Raw genomic sequence first — 21013 nt, 5'->3', positions numbered from 1 at the left:
CAGGGCCTCTTTAACCACTGATTCACATCCCAGCCTTTTTAAAAATACTTTACTTAGGAGACAGTCTCCCTACATTGCTTAGGGCCTGGCTAAATTACTGAGGCTGTCTTTGAACTCATGATCCTTCTCACTCAGCCTCCTGAGCTGCTGGCGTTACAGGCATGTGCCACAGCGCCCAGCCTTTTTCTTTTTAATGTCTTTCATTTCTCTCTTTGGGTCCATTTTTTTCCATTAAACTATTGCACATAGTTAATTTGTTTAAAATTTGTGTTTTGGTGTTTTCTTTTTTTTTTTAAATAATCCTACCATGTCTTTTAGTTTGTTTTCTATGGCTTGATTTTCCTCCATTATGTGCTCATTTTGCTTCACCTCATCATGCCTAGTAATATTCTATTAGATACTAGACATTGTGTCTATTATGTACCTGGATTTTGTACTCTTCCTTTGAAGTGTTGGTCTTTGTTATGGTTGGCAGTGACTTGTAGATAAATCTGACTAGAATATCTTCCTTGTTCAAAATTCCACTTTTCATTTTCAGTTATCCCTAGCCAAACATGGTCTGAAAATATGGGCATTTGTCTTGACTCTAAGAGAGAAAAACTACATTTACATAACTTTTATTACAGTATATTTTATGATCTATTTTATAATTAGGTATTGTTAATTTCTCACTGTGTTTAATTTATGAATTAAAATTCATCATGTTTGTATGTATAGAAAATGGCATGGTTTATATACATTTCAGTAGTAAGAACAGTTTCAGGCATCCACTGAGGATCTTGGAATGTATCTCCATGAAGAAAGGGGGAGACTACTATATTTTAAAGTTGTTAAACTTCCTTAGGCTGGTCCTAGGATACATTTCTAATAGGGGTGATTTGCTGCTATGACATGTGTCCACTGATGTCTCTCTAAATGCCTCACTTGATCAACAAGGACTCTAAAGGCTAGCTTGTCAATACTCAAATATCTATGTAAAGTGACTGCTAGGGGTTATTCACCTTATAACTAGCCAATCCTTAACTACCTACCTATGGAGGAGACAAAGATAACCCATTTGACTTCAGGAGCAGCTTAGCACTCAGCAAAGAGTCAGTACAAACAATAGGAAGTTCTATAAAGGTCTCTGAAAAGTCTTCACTATCTGAATTTCTTCCCATAGCCCAATAGCTTTCAGCTAAACCAGACTTCCTACAATTTTTTGTTTATTTGTTTTTGGTTTTGTACTGGGGATTGAGCCCCCAGCTGCTCTACCACTGAGCTATATCCTCAGCCTTTTTTTTTTTTCTTTATTTTGAGACAGGATCTCACTAAGTTGTTGAGATCCAAGTTTGAGGATCAAACTTGCGATCCTCCTGCCTCAGCTTCCTAAATTGCTGAGATCACAGGCGTGTACTACCATGCCTGATCTGAATTCTTATCTCTGTTTCATAACTCATTCTTTTCTAAAAAATATTTATTTCTTAGTTGTACACAATACCTTTATTTTGTTTATTTATTTTTATGTGGTGCTAAGGATGAAACCCAGGGCCTCGCACATGCTAGGGCTCTACCGCTGAGCCATAACCCCAGTCCCCATAACTCATTCTTAACTGAAGAAAATTGCTGTGCTCTGCTTATGAACTTCCTTGCATCATGATACAGAATGTTCCTCCATAATCATGGATCTCATTTTGCTTATTGTCTTATCTGAAGCATCACAAGTCTTTCTTTTTTTTCTTTTCTTTAACTTGTGTTTGATTTCTGGAAAACCATTGTTTTTAATATTTTTTTCTTATTCTCTACTTGCTTACAGAGGGATCACTTTGGGGTTACTTCCATGATTTTTAATAGAATTCCTTTTAAAAGTACATGTGGCAACTTATCAAATTCTGGCAGTTACCAAATATATTGTTCATATCAATCTAATCTTTGGTAGTTTTTGTTTTTTAATGCTAGAGTTTGAATCCAGGGCCTCATGAATGCTATACTCCCAGCCCTGGTAGTTATTTAATTTAGGAAAAAAAAAATGTGACTCTTGCATTTGCAAGTTAGGAATTACTTATCCATTTAAGTAAATCTTTTAGAAAGACACATAATATAATCATTATTTATCATATGTAAAAGTAAAATGAATCACATCTTACCTTAAGTAAAGATTGTAGTTACTTAATCTTATTTGCTATGTCAACATACAATACAGACTTTATTTATATTAAAAATAATTCATCTGACTGTTTAAAAACATTTGAACATTTGTTTAGGCAGGTCATTATTACTATGCAGCAGAAATCAGCCTTTCTGTTATTAAAGTGTAATTCTCAATATCAAAATTAACATATTGAATGCAAATATATAAAAATGAGTACAATATTTCAAAAGTTACATATATTATGTATTATTATTATTATTGGAAAGCAGAAAATCTCCAATTTTTCAAAAAAGAAAAAGAAAAAGAAAACAAAAACAAAAGGAAAGTGGGAGTGCAATATGCTGTTTAATAAAATTCAAGAGCCTGCAGCTTGGCCATTAACTGCATGTTCTGTGTTTATTTTGCAGAAATGACAGAATACTGTCTCTTATTATTCAAATGAAGTCAAATCCTGATATGCCACTTGATGTTAAAAATGCATACGTTTCGACTGGAACATGGTTTCTTCCCTGTAGACTCCAGGTTTATCAAGGTCACCACTACACAAAATTAAAATACACAAAGAATAAGAAATTCATTTAAAATTGATGTAAAAAAAAGTGCTGATGCAAACTGAAAATTATCTGGGAAAACTCTCAGAGGGTGAAATATTTTATGTAAATAGTATTGCATATAACAATTCTCAATAGCTAGAAATGTTATTCTAAATTAATGTAAGGTCACATTCAAATAGAAGCCAAACATGAAAAATATTATCAAATAAATCTTACCTGGAGAAGAATATGATATTAAAAAAATTCCATGTGAGTCAGACAACAAATAATGTAAACAGAAATAATTCTAAAACCCAATATGTATCAGTTAAAAAAAAAAGATCAAAGTCATTTTTGAACAAAATGGATCTGTCATAAATGTTAAATACAGGGATTTTCTTTCCCAAGTTGTCTGTGAGTGACTGGAAAAACAGAACATTGTAGGCATCTGTTAGGAGTCATTAAGTCTTGAAATGACTCACAATGATATGAGCAACATGAAAAATGAAATAAGTGAAAATGAAAAGATATGTACATTATCAGTTTCAAAGGCTTATAAACATAATATTTCAGGATAATTTTAATAACCATGGATACATATAATTAGCAACATAATTAGAAATATTTGTAACATAGACTAAATAAACAAGATAAAACCATTTTTTGAAATTTGTTTTCACATTTTGGTGTTCTAGCCCTATCATACATTCTCTGTTTTGTGCACAGCCTATTTGTCAATACTTATATGAATATGAGCCTTCATTTTCTACCCAAACCATTGACTTAGTCAAAGGCCAATTTAATCATAAATCATGAGAGGAGGGTATTAGTAATGATGCTCCTCATATATATAATTTGCAAAATATATAAGAGAAAAAAGGTAAAAGAAGAACAAGTACAACTTAAAGTAGTATTATTATGTGCTCCAGATTCTGGTATAAGTCTTATATTTATTACCTCTTCTAGACCAATGTTGGTAGAAAAATCTAGAGTGACCATTTAGGTTTCTTTACGACAATTTGGTCCTGCTATAGCATTTTGATTTTATGTAACAATATTATTAGTCCACAATTCCTTCAAAATAAAACAAAGCCAAAAAAAAGTATCAAACAAAATTGATCTTTGATCTCATTTGAGAAGCATTGAGAGTTTGATTTAAAGTAAGAGATGATATATGTAGTAAAAGCATTAAGTAAGATGTCTGGTCCATAGAAAATGATCTATGTATCCAACACAATACCAATCAGAATTCTAGAAAGTTACTTTTATTTATATGAATAAACTAATTTTAAAGTTTGCACAGAAAAGAAAAAGAGCCAGAATAGCTAACACAACATTGAAAGAGATGAAAAAAAAAGTCCTTTTAAGTACTTTGGGTATAGATCTGGGAGAGGGATAAAGAAAGAAATCAAAGAAGACCTTAGAAGATGGAAAGACCTTGCTCTTGACTAGGCAGAATTAATATTATCAAAATAGTACTTGAATTGGTACTCTAAATTTATAGATATTAAGATAATGTTATACAGGCAAAAGAATAAAATTCAATGGAACAGAAAAGACAAGAAATAGACCACACAAATACATTGTCAGATCTTTGACTAAGAAAGAAAGGCAACAGAATAGAGAATGAATAATTTTGCTAGAATTTGATAGCTACATGCAAAAATATGAATCTAGGAACTGATCTTAAATCTTTCAATAAGTAATTCAAAATGGATCACAGACTTACATGTAAAATATAGAAATTTAAAACTTCTAGAAGATAACACAGGAGAAAATCTATATGTCCTTGGATTTGGCAATAAGTTTTCAAGTGCATAAGAGAAAGCATCATCCATGAAACAAGTGACTGAGAAGTTGAACATCATTAAAAATGATGAAAAGGGTTTTTTTAAATTGATTTTTTATATATGACAGCAGAATGCATTACAATTCATATTACACATATAGAGCACATTTTTTCATAACTCTGGTTGTATATAAAGTATATTCACACCACATGCCCTTTGGATAATGATGTTCATCACATTCCACCATCATTTCTAACACCCTGCACCCTTCCCTTCCCCTCCCCACCCCTCTTCCCTATCTAGAGTTTGTCTATTCCTCCCATGCTCCCCCTCCCTACCCCACTATAAATCAGACTGCTTATATCAGAGAAAACATTAGGCATTTGTTTTGGGGGGATTGGCCAACTTCACTTGGCATTGTCTTCTCCAACTGCATCCATTTACCTGCAAATAACATGATTTTATTCTCTTTTATTGCTGAGTAATATTCCAGGTGTATATATGCCACATTTTTTAACCATTCATCTACTGGAGGGTATCTAGGTTGTTTCCACAGTTTAGCTATTGTGAATTGTGCTGCTATAAATGTTGATGTGACTGTGTCCCTGTAATATGCTATTTTTTAAGTCCTTTAGGTATAGATCTAGGAGAGGGATAAAGAAAGAAATCAAAGAAGACCTTAGAAGATGGAAAGACCTTGCTCTTGAATAGGCAGAATTAATATTATCAAAATGACCATACTACCAAAAGCACTATTCAGATTTAGTGCAATTCTCATCAAAATCCCAATGGCATTCCTCATAGAAATAGAAAAAGCTATCATGAAATTCATCTGGAAAAATAAGAGAATAGCTAAAGCAATCTTTAGCTGGAAGAGTGAAGCAGGTGGCATTGCTATACCAGACCTTAAAGAATACTATAGAGCAATAGTAACAAAAACAGCATGGTACTGGCACCAAAACAGACTGGTAGACCAATGGTACAGAATAGAGGACACAGAGACTAACCCACAAAATTACAATTATATTAGACAAAGGCACCAAAAACATACATTGGAGAAAAGATAGCCTCTTCAGAAAATGGTATTGGGAAAACTGAAAATCCATATTCAATAAAATGGAATTAAACCTCTTTCTCTCATCATGCACAAAAATCAACTCAAAGTGGGTCAAGGACCTAGGAATTAAACCAGAGACCTTCTAGAAGAAAAAGTAACCATGTCTGATTAGGCCTCAACTTCCTTAATAAGACTCCTATAGCACAAGAATTAAAATCAAGTATCAATAAATGAGATGGATTCAAACTAAAAAGTTTCTTCTCGGCAAAAGAAATAATCTGTGAGGTGAACAGTGGGGCTATATCTTGGGAGCAAATTTTTACCCCTCATACATCAGATCAAGCAGTAATCTCTAGGGTATATAAAAAACTAAACATCAAAACAACAAATAAGCCAATCAATAAATTGGCTAAGGACCTGAAGAGACACTTCTCAGAAGAGGTATACAATCAGTCAACAAATATATGAAAAAATGTTCATCACCTCTAGCAATTAGAGAAATTCAAATCAAAACTACTTTAAGATTTCATCTTACTTCTGTCAGAATGGCAGCTATTATGAAGACAACAATAAGTGTTGGCAAGGATGTGAGGGGAAGGCACACTCATACATTGCTGGTGGGACTGCAAATTGGTGCAGTCAACATGTAAATCAGTATGGAAATTCCTTGGAAAACTGGGAATGGAACTGTCATTTGAAAAGAAAAGTTTTGATCAAGGAAAATAATGTTAAAAGAAGGAAAATAAAATTATTTCATAGACTATGAGAAATATTTGCAGAACACGTAAGTGATAAAAAAAATGATATCCAAAAAATACTAAAAAACTGTTAAAATTCAAGACCAAGAAAATACATAACCCAACTAAAAAATGGCTAAAACATTGGAAAGGGTACCTCATCACCAAAGAAATTATACAGTTGAAAGAAAAGCATATGAAAATATGATCAACATCCCATAACCAGGGAGTTGAAAATTAAAACAATAATAGGATACCTCTATATAGATATGAGAATGTCCAAAATCAAACATGAAAAAAAAAAACAAAGTTAGTAAAAATTTGTGCAGCAGAAACTTTCATTTGTTGCTGTCCACTAATGCAAAATGATGCACTTAACTTATTTCCTATCAATTTCCTATAAAGCTAAATGCAGTCTTGCAACATGATCCAGCAAAATCTCAGGTATTTGTCTACATGATTTGAAAACACAACTATGCAAAAACCTGTATATAAATGTTTATAGCAGCTTCATTTGAAATGGTAAAAACAATGGAAGCAACCAAGATGTCTTTTCATATATGAATGAATGAACTAACTCTGGTATACCCATAAAATGGAATTCTTTTTCAGCTATAAAAAGAACTGGATTATCAAATCATGAAGAATATAAAGAAACTGTAAATGCACATTTTTAAGTGACAGAGGCTTGCCATATGATATCTATTATATGACAATCTGCAAAAAGGCAAAACTACAGAAAAAGTAAAGATCAGTGGTTGCCAAAGGTTTAAGGGAAGGAATCGGGATTTCTAGGGCAGAGAAACTATTGCATGTGAAATCGTGATGGTGGATGCAAGATATTTCATGCATTTGTCAAAATCCATATAATTGTACAATATAAAGAATGAATCCTGATATAAACTATAGGCTTTAGCTAACAGTAAGGATAGTAGCTCATCAATCATAACAAATAAATCACAGTAAAACAAGACTTCAATAATAGGGAAATTTGTGAGAGGAAGAGAAGAAATATATGGGAACTCTCTGCTCAAATTTTCTATATACCTAAATGGCCTTAGAAAAAAAGAAACTCTTTTAATTAAAAAATGGTGGCATAAGAAAAAAATTTCAGGGTGATGGATATGTTCATTATTTTGGTTGTGGAAATGTTTCTTGAGTGTACATATTTCAAAAATATAAAAAAGTAGTCTTTATGTGCAGTTTATCATATGTCAATTGCACTTCAATGAAGCTGATAAAAGAAGTGAATGTTTCTGTACAAAATACAAACATGATCCTGATGATTGTCTGTATAAAGCCCCAGGCTTTATAGTAGATTGAAAGAGGAATTGATGAAAAAATGGATTTTTTTTGTGCTAAACAAAGGTCTGAAATTGATGGAAAGTAATAGTTGTCCTTGAATATGTGAAGGATTTTCAAGTAGAAGGGTCATGGGGGGTTTTATGCCTAATTACAAGAAATATACTTCAATACCACATTGCAAAACTCATAGGCACAACAAAACGTATTGAGTATTAGACCTTTTAAATCATTGCCAAAGATATGCAAAGATGAAATATATTGTGACTGGTCTGAAGAGATTCTTGATATTTCAAATGCTCAGTCGTAGGCTAAATAACTATTTGTTGGGAGGTATTGTAATTTATTTCATAAATAATGTAATGCAAAAGATTTAAGTGAAGAATCTTGGGTAGTCTGCTAACATGGCAAAACAAGAACTGGAATCCAGAACAACATGGTTTCATGTTTTCAAAAATCAGACTCTTCATTAAACCACATCACCTCCAGGATAAAGCACAAAGATGATTTAGATAATGAGAGCTTGATAAGAGGAGTTTTAAGGTACCTTCCCAGAAATCACAAATTTCTTAAAGGAAAGAGGGAAAATAAAATTTACAGTGACTATTACATGAGTTAAAGATGAGGATGTCAATAGCATCTAAGTATCTGTTGATTTCAGTTTCACCTCGACACTTACTATGAGTCCTGGTTCTGGAATTGGAGCAGGCGTTGCAAACTTCTTTTCTAACTTCTTCTTCTCTTTCCTTAGGCTTTTCATATTCTGAATACGTTTATTTGCAGACTTTAGGAAAATTAAAAGAAAAAAATACTGTTCAATATGAATATAAACATGCTGATTCTATTTTTGGAATATCAATATCATTTGTGTCATTACAAATGATAAATCCACACATATGATTTATATAACTAATAGAAGTAGACAAACCCCTTTCTTTTAAATGTATGGTTCATAGGTAAACAAAACATATTGAAGCATCAGCAGAGCTTTCAAAAGAGACTATTCACTCCCAATTCCCACTTTATGCCTGTGCACATTTCTATTAACCCCAATTTAGGATATATGTGTTCAATTGTATTTAAAATATAATGTTCATTAAAATATCAGAGGGATTTATGTTATAGAAATAAGAAAAAAAGGGGCTGCAGTTGTGGCTCAGTGGTAGAGTGCTCACCTAACACATGCAAGGCCCTGGATTCGATCCTCAGCACCACATAAAAATAAAAATAAATAAATAAAACAAAAGTGTTGTGTACAACTATAACTAAATATATATATGATATATGATATATATATCATATATATGCATACACATATATATGTATGCATATATGTGTATATTTCTTAATATATAGAATATATATTAATATGATATATATATTAAGAAATAAGTAAACAGGTACACTCTTTATTCCTCTTAAATACTGCATTTCACATGGCTTTTTTATGTCACCATTGTACGTCATCTTTAAGTAGACATAGGGCATTAAACTGGAATGTTTTGAAGATAAATGAAACATAGTATTAGATCATGAGGAAATGAGAACGTGTGTAACCACAGCCAGTGGGATTGTGAATTAGTATAATTTCTTTGTAACCAATGTGTCATTATTTTAAAACAATGACAGATTTCCTTTCCCTATTATCCAGCCATTTCAATCCTGCATTAAATAAGCAAGTGAATGAAGTTTTTGTCCAAAGGGCAAAAAGACATGCACTCAAATGTTCACAGTAGTACTGTCCATTATAGGAGCTGGCTCTTTAACATCCAGGAGGAGATGCCTCACAAGAGGAAGAAAGTTGTGATATTTTCTTGTATGAAATTCTAAACAATTGAAAAGAAAGGCATGATGGCTACATACTGCAATATAGACTTACCTTAGGGCACAATGTGGAGAAGAGACTCAGACATTGAATTTTATTTGATTTTGTATTTACAAAATTTAAAACCAAGAAGAAGCAACACTATATACATGGGACAAATTGTTAAAAGGAATAAATAGATAAAAATAAAATTCAAGACAGAGATGCAGGTGAGCAATATAGGGAGGCAGTTCCTAGAGAGACACAAGGATAATTACACCATAAGTTAAAGGTATGTTTTATTAATATATTATATCAATTATATATGCTACCTACCTTTGACCTATGTATCAAACGTTACATTAAAAATTATACTATAAGCCATTTAGATTACCCTAGTTGAAACCATTTCAATAATAGTCTAAAGATTGCAGAGTCTGAAGAAAGGTATTGCCTTAGCCTCTAGTTAATACAAATCCTACAATGTTACGGATCACCCCACGTAAAGGATTAAGCTAAAAGCAGCATTGAAACAACCATAATTTTAGTTTATGTAATCATTACCTGCCTGGCGGTAACATCTGAAGGGTGATGCTTTCTTGGTCCTTCCTGTATAATATGTAAAATTAAAACACACAGAAGCACCCAAAAGTCAGGAAAAAGCAGAGAAATCAGTTATCACAACAGGAAGCCTCTGCCACTAGGTTTTATTTATGTAGTATTAATGAATCTTAATGAATTAATGAATATCACCTCCACCACAAGGGGCAAAAGAATAAAAACAATCTAAGGTAAAAATAAGAGTAGGGAGGATGGAGGTGGTATTATGAAAAAAAAAAAAGAACCAGTTAGGAACTATATCACAGGGCACAGATAGAGTGCTGAGATTTATTTTGGAGGAGAAACATTTTCAAACACTTTTTAAAAATCATGTTTCTGCTGCTCCCCGATTTCAGTGGTGCCACACTGCTCTTGTCTGAGGGATCTGGCCTTTACTCTGGATTTTAAAGCCAGGCAAAGCTAGGATGATTGAAGTGGTGCCACCAAGGGAACTGGCTGTTGGTTTCTGAAGTTGCCCCTCCTCCAGCTAATTTCTAAATCCTCCCTTCAAAACCCCTCCCACTTTGATCCAATTTTTTTAACCAGAAGTTCCCAAAGTAATCTACTCTGCATTTCAATACTGAGGTCTTCATTTAGGGCCTGTGACTGTCATTCCCACCCCACCTCCCAGGCCAATTCAGTGGCTCAGTCAGCAGTCCATGGAACTGGGCTGACCCCTAGCAGGGGCTAGCTGGTGCTTCTCTGCTTCCTTCCAGGTGGGTCCAACAACCCTGGATTTAGTTTGTCTTTCACCCAAGGTTTCCCAATGTCTCATCAAGTATGGGGGCTGGAAGCGCCATTGGTCCCAGTAGACCCCTGCTTGCATGGTGGCCAAAGGGGCTCAAGGGCTTTGAAAGACTCACAGGGAAGACTTGGGCAGGATCATCTTCCGTACCACGCAGACACATGTTACAGAGCCATAGGGCACCCTGAGTATCCAGTACCTAACCCAACCCCAGAAAATGTAGGTCCACTCTTGGCCCTCAAGAGCAGCCCCACCTGGTTCCATCACAATTCTCTTTATTGTGGCCATGTTAGCCCCACCCTTTCCCTCTGTCCCACCCCCAGGAAGGCAAGGCCCCTTGATGTCCACGGAGTGTCTCAGAAGGATGAATGCCAGCTTACTGTAATCCTTTATATTCTAGCTTCCCTGCTCAGAAAATCACACAATGCCAGTTTGTCATCTTTTCTAGTCCTCTTATGTTTCTTCTCTGTTGTGCCTCCTTCCTTTCCTAAGATGTCTGGCTTAGATTCCGTTATTACTTCAATCTATCTGTTATCTGTGAATGCTTTGTCTTCCATCACAGCTTCTACTTGGACCAACTCAACTGCCTATGCCTTCTTCCTCTCTGCCTGCCTAGACCAGGCTGAAAGATGGGGACGTGAAGATGGCTGGCTGCTCTACTTCTCCTTGATCTCCAACAAACTAGGCCCTCAGCACTGCTTACAACTCCTTTTAGGTTGCATTAGCTCTTTTTTGTGTTCTGTGACATTCTCTTCAAACTGTCTTTCCTCTGTTACATATCTGAAACCAGTCTCTCTCTGTCACTTTTAGCAGAAGTAAAAAAAAAAAAAAATCTGACAATGGACCACTCAGAGCTTATTATGCTCATCATTGTTGGATAAATTTATACATATTAACTAACTTGTTCCCTAGATAAGCCAAGGGGATAATTGTATGATTATCACCTGGGAAATGAGCCACTGGCATGTTTAGTAAATAGGACCAAGGTTATCTGGTTAGCAAGAAGGTGAGTTAGGATTTAAATCCAGAAACTTCCTCCAAAGCATTCACTCTGAATCACACACAGTACTAGGCTAGCAACTGCTTCTAAATCCCAGAATGAACCTACCTCAATTCTTTACCACCTGTAAGCCTGTAACCTTGTCTATGTCCACATTATCTTTTGCCTGTAGCCCTATCAAAATGAAGTATTGAATCCCCTCCTCTTGTCTCAAATGCCTCCATTTTAGTTCTCATGTCATTTCCTCCCAGGAGTTTCCTTCAAAGCTCTCACTATTCCTTCTTCTTATTAGCCTATCTTTTTTTGGCCTATTTCTATACATTTAAATACTTTCTGCTCAAATTTCTTCTTTAAACTGATAAAAGAAAACACTTTGACCAGCAATTAATTGCATCTGTTGCTCATGCCTTCTGTTCAAAGAAAATATTCATGGGAATTGCCTGTACCTCCTGTCTCCTCTTTTTTAGCTTAATAATATGTGAGTCTCTGCAACCTGTTTCAACTCTCAATATTCTACTGGAATTTCTCTCAAATAGGTCATTAAGAATCTTTCTGCTGAATTCAATGGACGATTCTTACCACATCTCTTTTGCACAGTGTTAGATATTGCTGAGAATTTTCTTGGATGATTCAGGCTTAGAAAAATTAAATAATCTTGCCTGAATGTAGTGTTTGACCATTCCCTTTATGAAACTTCCCTGTCTGGGAGCAGTAAGGCTTAGAAAAATTTTATAACCTTGTCAATGTTCACAAATCAGAAATTGTCTTAAAATTTTTCTAACATATCACATTGTCTGAAGAATATATGTTTCGGATGATTATTATTGCATAAATTGTTAGAGCTATGAAGGTAAAAATGAATCAAATTCTTTCACAATAATTTAAACAACTTAGGAACAGCTTAGGTAAACCAGTACAATGTGATCCTCAATAATTGACACATGTCTTGCAGACATTTAGAAGCCGCTAGTTCTTTCTGAAGATGAGTCCAAGAAGTCTTGATAGAGGAGTGGTCAGTTTGCCCTGCAGACTATGAAAGAACATTCCTGGCTCAAGCAGCAGCATACCCAGATGACAGGGAGTATGGTTCAGAATCAAGGGTTTGCTGAATAGGTAACTATTGCACATCACTTTACACTCATCACTTCTCAGTGCCTTTCTTCTTCCCTTTCTTTGTACAAAAAAAAAAAAAAAGAAAGAAAAAAAGAAAGAAACTAAGGTGGTTCAACTGAAATAAAACAATGTTTAGTTGGAATCTGGCACCTGCAGGCAGCCATAAGATAATATTTCAGAATTATGTTTCAAACTCATTAGGTATCATGCAGTGGCACCCACAAAAGTCCGAATTCCATCTTAACCACTTGAAAACTTTAGTGAACCTGGCCAATTAATTATCTTGCATGAGTTCCAAATACTTTTTCCACAGTGGAAATGTTAAAATTTAATAACATAGGGCTGTTAATAATAATGATAACCTATGTTGTTAAAAGCAGCAGAGATAATGTAAGTAAGGAGTTGAATCTAGTTCCTGCTTGCTAACAGTTATTCAGTAATAATAGTTGTAATTATATTTTACTGTCATTACATTATAAAATCTTTGGAATGGAAAGGACTTCATGTATCATCCACCCTGATATTCCACTTGAAACTTTGGAGTCTCTCAGCAAAATTTTAACTTAATGGCTGTCCAGTTTATGTTCTTCTACTTAATCAATGGATAGGAAATTCGCTCCAGCCTGTTCAATTTTTTGACACCTCTGATTAATGAAACCTACTAAGCCATATTGATATAAAATATGCTATTCTCTTACTTCCATCCACTAGTACTAATTATATCCTCAAAGTCCTCTCAAGTAAACTCATCCTCTCCTACATGATGCTAAGCCTGGAGGAAGAAGCTAGTATTATCATGATATAGATGTTTGGAGGAAGAGTCTCATAAGTTAGGAATCAGACCACTAATATACCAAGCTGAGCTGGTGAAGCTTGGGGGAATCTTTCAGAACTGAGAGGCTTCTTACAAGGGGAAACTATCTGGCATATGCAGGCATGATAGGAGGAGCAATAAAACCAATTCTGGTAGTGTGGAAAGTCCTTGGAAACTGGAAACAACTATTGCTGGAGATACTTGCTACCACCAGGCGAAGGGTTATTGCTGGAGTACTACAGCTAGGGGGAAAAAAAAGGTTCGATCAAGATCCTCTTGCCTCCACCTGTCTTCTAAGCTCCCTACAGTTCCCTTTATTGGATTACTTTACCAGGACTTCAGTTCACTAAATTTTCAGCTTTTATTTTTCTGAAGAGAAATAAGCTATGCATAGCCTGAGCCATGGATTTATAAAGACTATAGAAAAACAGACTTAGAGATAAAAGACAACACCTTAATTGTCATACCAACCAACCATCATGCCCTAAGCTACTTGCATTCTTTCATAAATTTTGGAAAATGTTTTCAAGACTCCCCTATTCAAGTTGATAAGCTTTACCTTACTATAGTTTACCAGTTTCCTGAGCATGGAAATATCAAAATTGTGCACTGACCATTTTTAGATATAAAATATAGTTTATGGTTCTGTTTCTCTCAACACCTCTTCTGTGTCTGTATAATCTCTGTCTATGCTTCCTTATTATAAAGAAAGTTGTAATGGCATTCAGGCCCATCAAGATAACCCAAATAATCATCTCATCTTAAAATCCTTAACTTTTAATCACATCTGCAAAGAGCTCTTTTCCAAATAAGGTAAAAATAAGTACCAGGGATTAGGATGTGAACATACATTTGGAAATCATCATTCAGTTATCTGAATACTGCCTTTTAAAACTGAATTACATAAAAGAAGGGCATCAATAATTTTCTTCCTTATGATTATGATGAATCTATAATCTGGACATGAATAGGGACCAATTTCACATATTTCCCATTACTCCACGAGAACCCACTTGTTCTTCCCAACACTTGGAAGTGAACCTGCTCATCTATTTGGTTTAGTTTGGGCCACACTTAATATGTCTCTTGGTCATTGGGTCATTGCAAGGAAAGCATTAATTAGTTGCCATAGTTAGGATGCTAGGAGTAACAAAACATATCCTTTACCATTTTACATTTCACAATTTATTTGCATTTAATTGTATGTCTGTTTTATTGGATGTTATAATTTGGATGTAAGCTGTTTCTGTAAATATCACATGTGAAACAATGTAAGAAGGATTATAGAAGAAATTATTAGGTTATGAAAGCCTTAACCCAATTAGTGAATTAATCACCCAATGGGATTAATTGATAACTGAAGACAAGTGCAGCTGGAGGAGGTAGGGCATTGGGAGTGTGGCTTTGGGTACATATTTGTATCTGGCAAGTGGAGATCTCTGTCTGCCTCCTGATTATCACTGTAGATACTTCCCTCTGACACACTTATCCACCATGATGAAGTCTCAGAAAGAAGGCAGAAGCCTCACCTCAAGCACCAAGGAATGGAGCTGGGTGTCTATGGACTGAGACCTCTGAAACTCTAAGCCCCCAAGTAAACTCTTCCTCCTTTACAATTGTTTTGGTTGGTTTTTCAGTCTCAGCAGTTAAAAAGCTGACTAAAACAGTGGGACTTTTTACAAATCATCTCAGAGCTTCTGGTTTCTGAGTTTCTTGACCATGGGATAAATTGGGTCCTTAATCAATGCTGGATTCAAGCAGAGCTGGCAGAGGTGAACTTCTGGGCTAGTGGTGCTGCCACATAAATCTTGATGAATAAGAATTAAGGTCATAAGACTGCTACCACAAAGAACAAAGCAGAACAAGCCATTCAAGATAGATAAAAATTGGCCTGGACTAGAAAGATATCACAAGGCACAGGAAATCATAGCAGGCGTGGACCTCATCCTAAGTCACCTTTGAATTGATGCGTGTGTTATGAACATAGCAAAGAGGGAAGTCAGAGAGTGAGTTCACAAGAAATGGCTTTATTATAGCATGGGGGAACTACTTAAGGGACCATCTTTGCATTAGCCTGGAGTAGCAAGAGACCTATGAGTGAAAGGTGGAATTTAAAAAGTTAAGGAGAAAAAAAAGGGAAAATAACTATGGAGAAAGACAGACTTGAGAAATGAGATTAGAAAAAGCGAGGCAAATCACCTTGCAGCCCTACAGACCAGTGGTGATTATTGCTCTTCTCACTCCTCTGCTTCCTTCACTCAGCTCTTCAGCTGCTTGAGCTATAGGACCTAATATGCCACCATCAACCCATCCATTTAAAATTGTCCTTTGCTGTTTGAAACCTGCTCTGCAGCTTCAGTCTTCTTACCTTTGCTGACCTCTGCATGTATCAGGTCGTTTTTAATATAAGGTCAACACTTTCCTCAAAATGATTCCACAGAAAAGAGTGAGTTGGCCTTTATCAGATCCCTTATGATGTCTCTACTTCCAAGACCTTCCTCTATTACTTTGTATTAAGAAATAAAGTTTTCCAGGAAGACACATTAATTGTAAATGACATTAAGGAATGCTTGCTTTGAAAACTTGCTGGGTCACATTAGGTGAATCAGTAAAGGCACAAGGTAAAGAAGTTTAGCAGTTATCTCTTGGGATACGTCACCCCTGGGATATCTGAAAGACATTATAAAGAAGTCTTTTAAAGCTTACCTTAAAATCAATAAAATAAAAAAATAGCTACATTTAGGATATTCTGGATATACACACAAAGAATAAGTAAAAAACAAACAACTCTTCTAATGTCATGTGAATGTGTACCTAGCCTTTAGGTAAATTTCCAATAATGTGTTACATTGTTCAATTAGAATTTAAAAGGTTGGAATCCAAGGCACTAAGATGGGACTGAAAGTATGTGCCTTTGAAAATTACTATACAACAAAATTAAGTGGCTCTAGTGATTAATAAGACAGTGATGCTGAAAGTGTATATGAAGAGGTTGAATAAGAATATGTACCATACTTGTATAAATATATCAAAATATATTCTACTGTCATGTATAACTAGAGGAACAGATAAAAATAAATAAAAGCCAAAAAATTATTCAGTGAAATGTGAGCATGGAAATAAGTAATGTTTTTAAACTAATATAATCATTATAAATTGTAGGCATTTGTTGATTCCCTAACCACAGATAAAAGTATTCAGAAAAAAATGTCTGTGCAAAGTATGTATAGACTTTTTGTCATTATTGCCTAAATAATAGGTCTAACACTATTTATATATTGTTTACATTTTATTAGGCATTATAAGTAATTCAGAGTTCAAACACAAATACTACATCTGGGACATGAACATCCATGGATTTGGGCATCTGTAATTGTCATGCAATTCTCCCTGGATATGGAGGGCTAGTTGCAATGTGTTTTTAAATATGGTTTTGTAAGATTTACACAAGATAAGGGTCTAATTCTTTTTTTTTTTCTTTTTTTGCTGTACCAAGGATTTAGGGATACTCAACCACTTAGCTACAACCCCAGGTGTTTTAGTTTTTTATTTTGAGATAGGATCTTGTTAAGTTGCTGAGTTGCTTTCTTTCTTTCTTAGCCTCCCTGCCTGGTTGCTGGGATTACAGGCATAAACTATCACACCTGGCCATCTCTGAAATTTTAATACTCAATTTTATACAAAAATTCTTGAGGGTATTTGTTCTTAAAAGATCTCTTTCTCTCAATTGAAATATTTTAACTTCCTATCAATCCTATTTTCAATTTGAAATGTTTGAAAAGGCCTGGGAACACAATGGCTTATTAGAAAGTCTATTAGCTAACCAGAGAGGAATGCTTACCCCGACCCACACACACCCTACAGAATAGTACAAAAACATTCTCTCTTGTCTTCTGTTCTCTTCTATGACTTACAGTTTATTAAACTCATCCTAGAACAACATGTAGGAGCTCATTCTACCAGGTTGCTCAGTTATGTTCTGATTATGGAAGTCAAAGTTATAGAATGAGCTCATTTATCTATTAAGCTTCAATTACAAAAAGTAAAAGGGGGGAATAGGTTTATGACTCCCCAAAATAGCCTCAATCATGCTTTGTTCGTTTTAAATTTTTCAAACTGTGAAATAGAAGGTCACACTGCAGCTGAGAGACAAATGTCTCCCACAATAACAGGCCCTTTAGGCAGAGTTTTGTGGAAAGATTTACAGACTGGTCAATGGAAAGACCCAGACCCAGTGATTATGTGGGGCAGAGGTCATGCTTGTATTTTTCCAGAAGGTGCTTTTCGTCCTATCTGGGTGCCTGAATGTGCAATCAGACATGGAAGAGATAGAACCGAGATTCAAGCCACTGAAGATCGACCCGGAGAAGCCCCCATTCAAAAGGAAGAGATATTGAAAAAAGATGAAGAGAACCAGATTGACCCAGCCGAAAAGCTGATTTCATGGGAAGACATGAAGAAGCTAACATCCCAGGCTTCCCGAATAATTCGACTCCTGGGAAAGAACAGGACCCCAGTCTTGATGGTGGCGGCAGTAATTGCCCTGCTGGGCTGTCAGGTAAAGGGGAACCAGACAGACACTTACTGGACATATTTCTCAGATCCACCCCTGGTACACCCAGCTGGGTGGACTGGAGAGTCTATTCCAGTGTTTACTAATGACTCATTTATGATGGGAGGATTTACAGATAGTCATATTTCTCTCAATCATGTGACTAGATTTAATTATTCTGGCTACAGTGCCCAATTACCTTTGTGTTGGTCCCATGATAAACATGCTGGCTGTCTGAAAGTATCATTTGAGGAAAAGAGAGCGATTGGTAGACCTAGACTGACTAATTATTCTATTTATGGAGACTTAAAACCTTATACTAGATCAGTAATTAAGATGGGACTTTCCCATAACAAACCAGTCATTTCTACAAAACCTCCATGGATACCCCACTGTCCAAATAGTTCTACAATTGATATTGGCACCTTTCCTAGATGGATGGATTGTGTAAATACTTTTCCTGTACAACATAAGATGTCTAAAGATAGTGGGTATATTTTAGACTGCTCTCCAAAGATTGATAAGAGACAATTACGAAAAAATTCTGCTATGACACCTACAGGATTTGTTAGTAATATTTTGACTTACAGTGAGGGTGGTATTAAAAAAGATGTTTGGCGCTTAATTGCTGCCTCAGAATTCTTACATTTTACAGACAAGCCTTTACCAAAATTTGTTGCCAAGAACTGTAAGGAGGGATCTTGCTATGGATTACGAGCCTGTGCCCAATCTCCTTATGTTTTAATTATTGAAAATGTAAAAGTTAAATGGATAGATGACAGATATGTTGTCACATGTAACAAATGTAACCTAACCAATTGAATTACTAGGTATAATGGAGGAAAAGGAGTGCTGGTACTTCATCAGCCCTCTTTTGTTTTATTACCTGCTAATATTTCAGAGCCATGGTATGCTGATACTGGTTTACAAGTCTTGCAGCAAATTCGTGCCCAGCTAGCAAGACCTAAACATGCTATTGGAATTATAATTGTTGGTGTTTGGGCGTTAGTTTCTTTCATTGCATCCACTGTTTCTGCATCTCTGACATTGTCTCAAAATATTCAACATGCAAAATTTCTTAATAACTTAGCTCAAAATACTTCCAAGGCTCTGCGTAATCAAGTAAATATTGATAAAAGGATTGAGACTAAATTAAACACCTTAGAGGTGACTGTTATAGACATAGGTAATGAACTTTCAGCTTTAAAATTTAAAGAAAGGCTTAAATGCCACGCACATTATAAATATGTGTGTGTTACAGCTGCCAAGTACAATGCTTCTCTCTGGGATTGGGAGAAGGTTAAAAACCATTTGTTAGGTATTTGACAAAATAATAATAATAGCTTGGATCTTTTGGAACTTCATCACCATATCCAAGACATTCAAAATAATAGAGCTGATTTTTCAGATCCTTCTTCTTTGGCTAACCAAATATTGAAGGAGTTCAATAGATTTAATCCTAGAAATATTCTTAAACACTCAGCCTGGTACATTATTGAATTGTTCTCTTTGCTGTTAATTCTCTTTTGTGTTGTAATTATAGGATGTCGAGTTTTCAGAATAAGAATGCAGAAACTCGAAAGAGTGAACCACCGCCTGATTTTTAAGAGAAAAAAAGGGGAATATGTGGGAAGCCATTCTCACACGTGATTGGGCACCTACCTGATTGGGTGTGAGTCGTTCTGGCTGAACTGTGTCAAACTAATCCCCACCCTGTCCAGGTGAGAGAGCCTGTCCGTGTGGGGGTGTGACTGACCATTGACCCTGAGATCAATCACTGACCCTGACCTTGGAATGCTGTCCCCCTCGACCTTCATTGGATGGAATTTTCCCCTGCATTTCTTATTCCCCAATAAAAGGCCACTCTCTGGCGTGCCCTCTCTCTCTCTCTCCTGCTAGTCCTGAGTAAGCCTTGCTGCCCCACCGGGTGGTTCGAGGCGGGAGCCAGAGGGAGGGCCAAAGAAAAAGGTAATTGAGTCTTGTGTGTTTATTTTGATCTCACTAGTTAAATTCTATGCTACGAACCTCCTGTATGAAGCCAGCGTGCTGGTCGCGCGGCTGACTTTGGTTTTTGCTAAATAAGATCTTTAAACATAAAATTATGTATGTCTAGGTGGTTCTGAATAGAGCTTAAGAACACAACACAGATCAATTTCATAGCAAAATTTAAATGATCCCCTCCCCAACAAGGATTGAAAATGCCCTTCCTACCTCATTTCTATCTGGTGAAATTTTCCAGACATGATGATACTTTCTTATTTATTTCTGGAGAATGATATAGATCTCAAAAATAGCTATTTATGAACTATTTATCTAGATTAGCATTTAACTCCCTACTGGGAAATTTCAATCCTGAAATTCAGGACCTAGCAATAATGTTTAGGCAACTACTGAGTGTACCTGGATGCTAAGATATGTAATACTTCAGATGTATGTTCTGTTATGGTTAGTCATAGCCTCTTTACTCTCCATTTTTATCTATGTTCATACTATAATATGTGAATTTATGGGTCTTAAAGGAACTATCCCCCTGCAAATCACCCCTGTTAGAGAAGGGATCATTTAAATTTTTCTGTGAACATTGCATCATCACCAGCAAAATAAATCTGTTTTGTGTTGTAATGCTCTATTCAGAAACATTTGAAGACTCTTCTTATTTTTTAGCAGACTTCAGTTAATTTATGTTATTCTTACTGGAATAAAGCAAAGTAAAGTTTATTTTAAATAAAAAATTAATTTATAGTTAAGTTTTCATGATGAAGAGAGTTCCTTTGCAATACCTAAAAATTCTTAAAATCTCAAATCATGAGTAGGATGGGATGAGAAGGGGACAAG

At 35.3% G+C, this 21013-nt stretch overlaps 2 protein-coding genes across 2 annotated transcripts; one reads left to right on the top strand and one right to left on the bottom strand.

Annotated features, from left to right (window-relative positions):
* Window positions 1-8190: 8190 nt before the first annotated feature.
* Window positions 8191-10987, bottom strand: Ccdc179 (coiled-coil domain containing 179). Its single transcript, XM_040284594.2, has 3 exons — window positions 10818-10987; window positions 9919-9963; window positions 8191-8334 (listed from the first exon to the last, which is right to left on the bottom strand). Exons 1-3 carry the CDS (start codon window positions 10860-10862, stop codon window positions 8191-8193), a joined length of 234 nt encoding a protein of 77 aa, XP_040140528.2. The 5' UTR covers window positions 10863-10987.
* A 6353-nt stretch (window positions 10988-17340) lies between these two features.
* LOC144376769 (uncharacterized) lies at window positions 17341-20127 on the top strand. The gene is made up of 2 exons (XM_078045047.1): window positions 17341-18184; window positions 19722-20127. Exons 1-2 carry the CDS (start codon window positions 17690-17692, stop codon window positions 19740-19742), a joined length of 516 nt encoding a protein of 171 aa, XP_077901173.1. The 5' UTR covers window positions 17341-17689; the 3' UTR covers window positions 19743-20127.
* The last annotated feature ends 886 nt before the right edge of the window (window positions 20128-21013 follow it).

Source organism: Ictidomys tridecemlineatus, chromosome 4 (assembly GCF_052094955.1).
Source record: "Ictidomys tridecemlineatus isolate mIctTri1 chromosome 4, mIctTri1.hap1, whole genome shotgun sequence".
Taxonomy (NCBI): Eukaryota; Metazoa; Chordata; class Mammalia; order Rodentia; family Sciuridae; genus Ictidomys; species Ictidomys tridecemlineatus.
This window is presented reverse-complemented; position numbering and strand designations above follow the sequence as displayed.

What these genes read in the sequence shown, in the direction of transcription:
- Ccdc179 (XM_040284594.2), bottom strand. Translation starts at nt 10,862, where the DNA reads ATGTGTCTGCGTGGTACGGAAGATGATCCTGCCCAAGTCTTCCCT. An exon ending in ATCCTGCCCAAGTCTTCCCT is followed by an intron (nt 9,964 to 10,817) that starts GTGAGTCTTTCA and finishes CATATTATACAG; the next exon opens with GAAGGACCAAGAAAGCATCA. An exon ending in CAGATGTTACCGCCAGGCAG is followed by an intron (nt 8,335 to 9,918) that starts GTAATGATTACA and finishes ATTTTCCTAAAG; the next exon opens with TCTGCAAATAAACGTATTCA.
- LOC144376769 (XM_078045047.1), top strand. Translation starts at nt 17,690, where the DNA reads ATGACTCCCCAAAATAGCCTCAATCATGCTTTGTTCGTTTTAAATTTT. An exon ending in TTGCCCTGCTGGGCTGTCAG is followed by an intron (nt 18,185 to 19,721) that starts GTAAAGGGGAAC and finishes TTGTAATTATAG; the next exon opens with GATGTCGAGTTTTCAGAATA.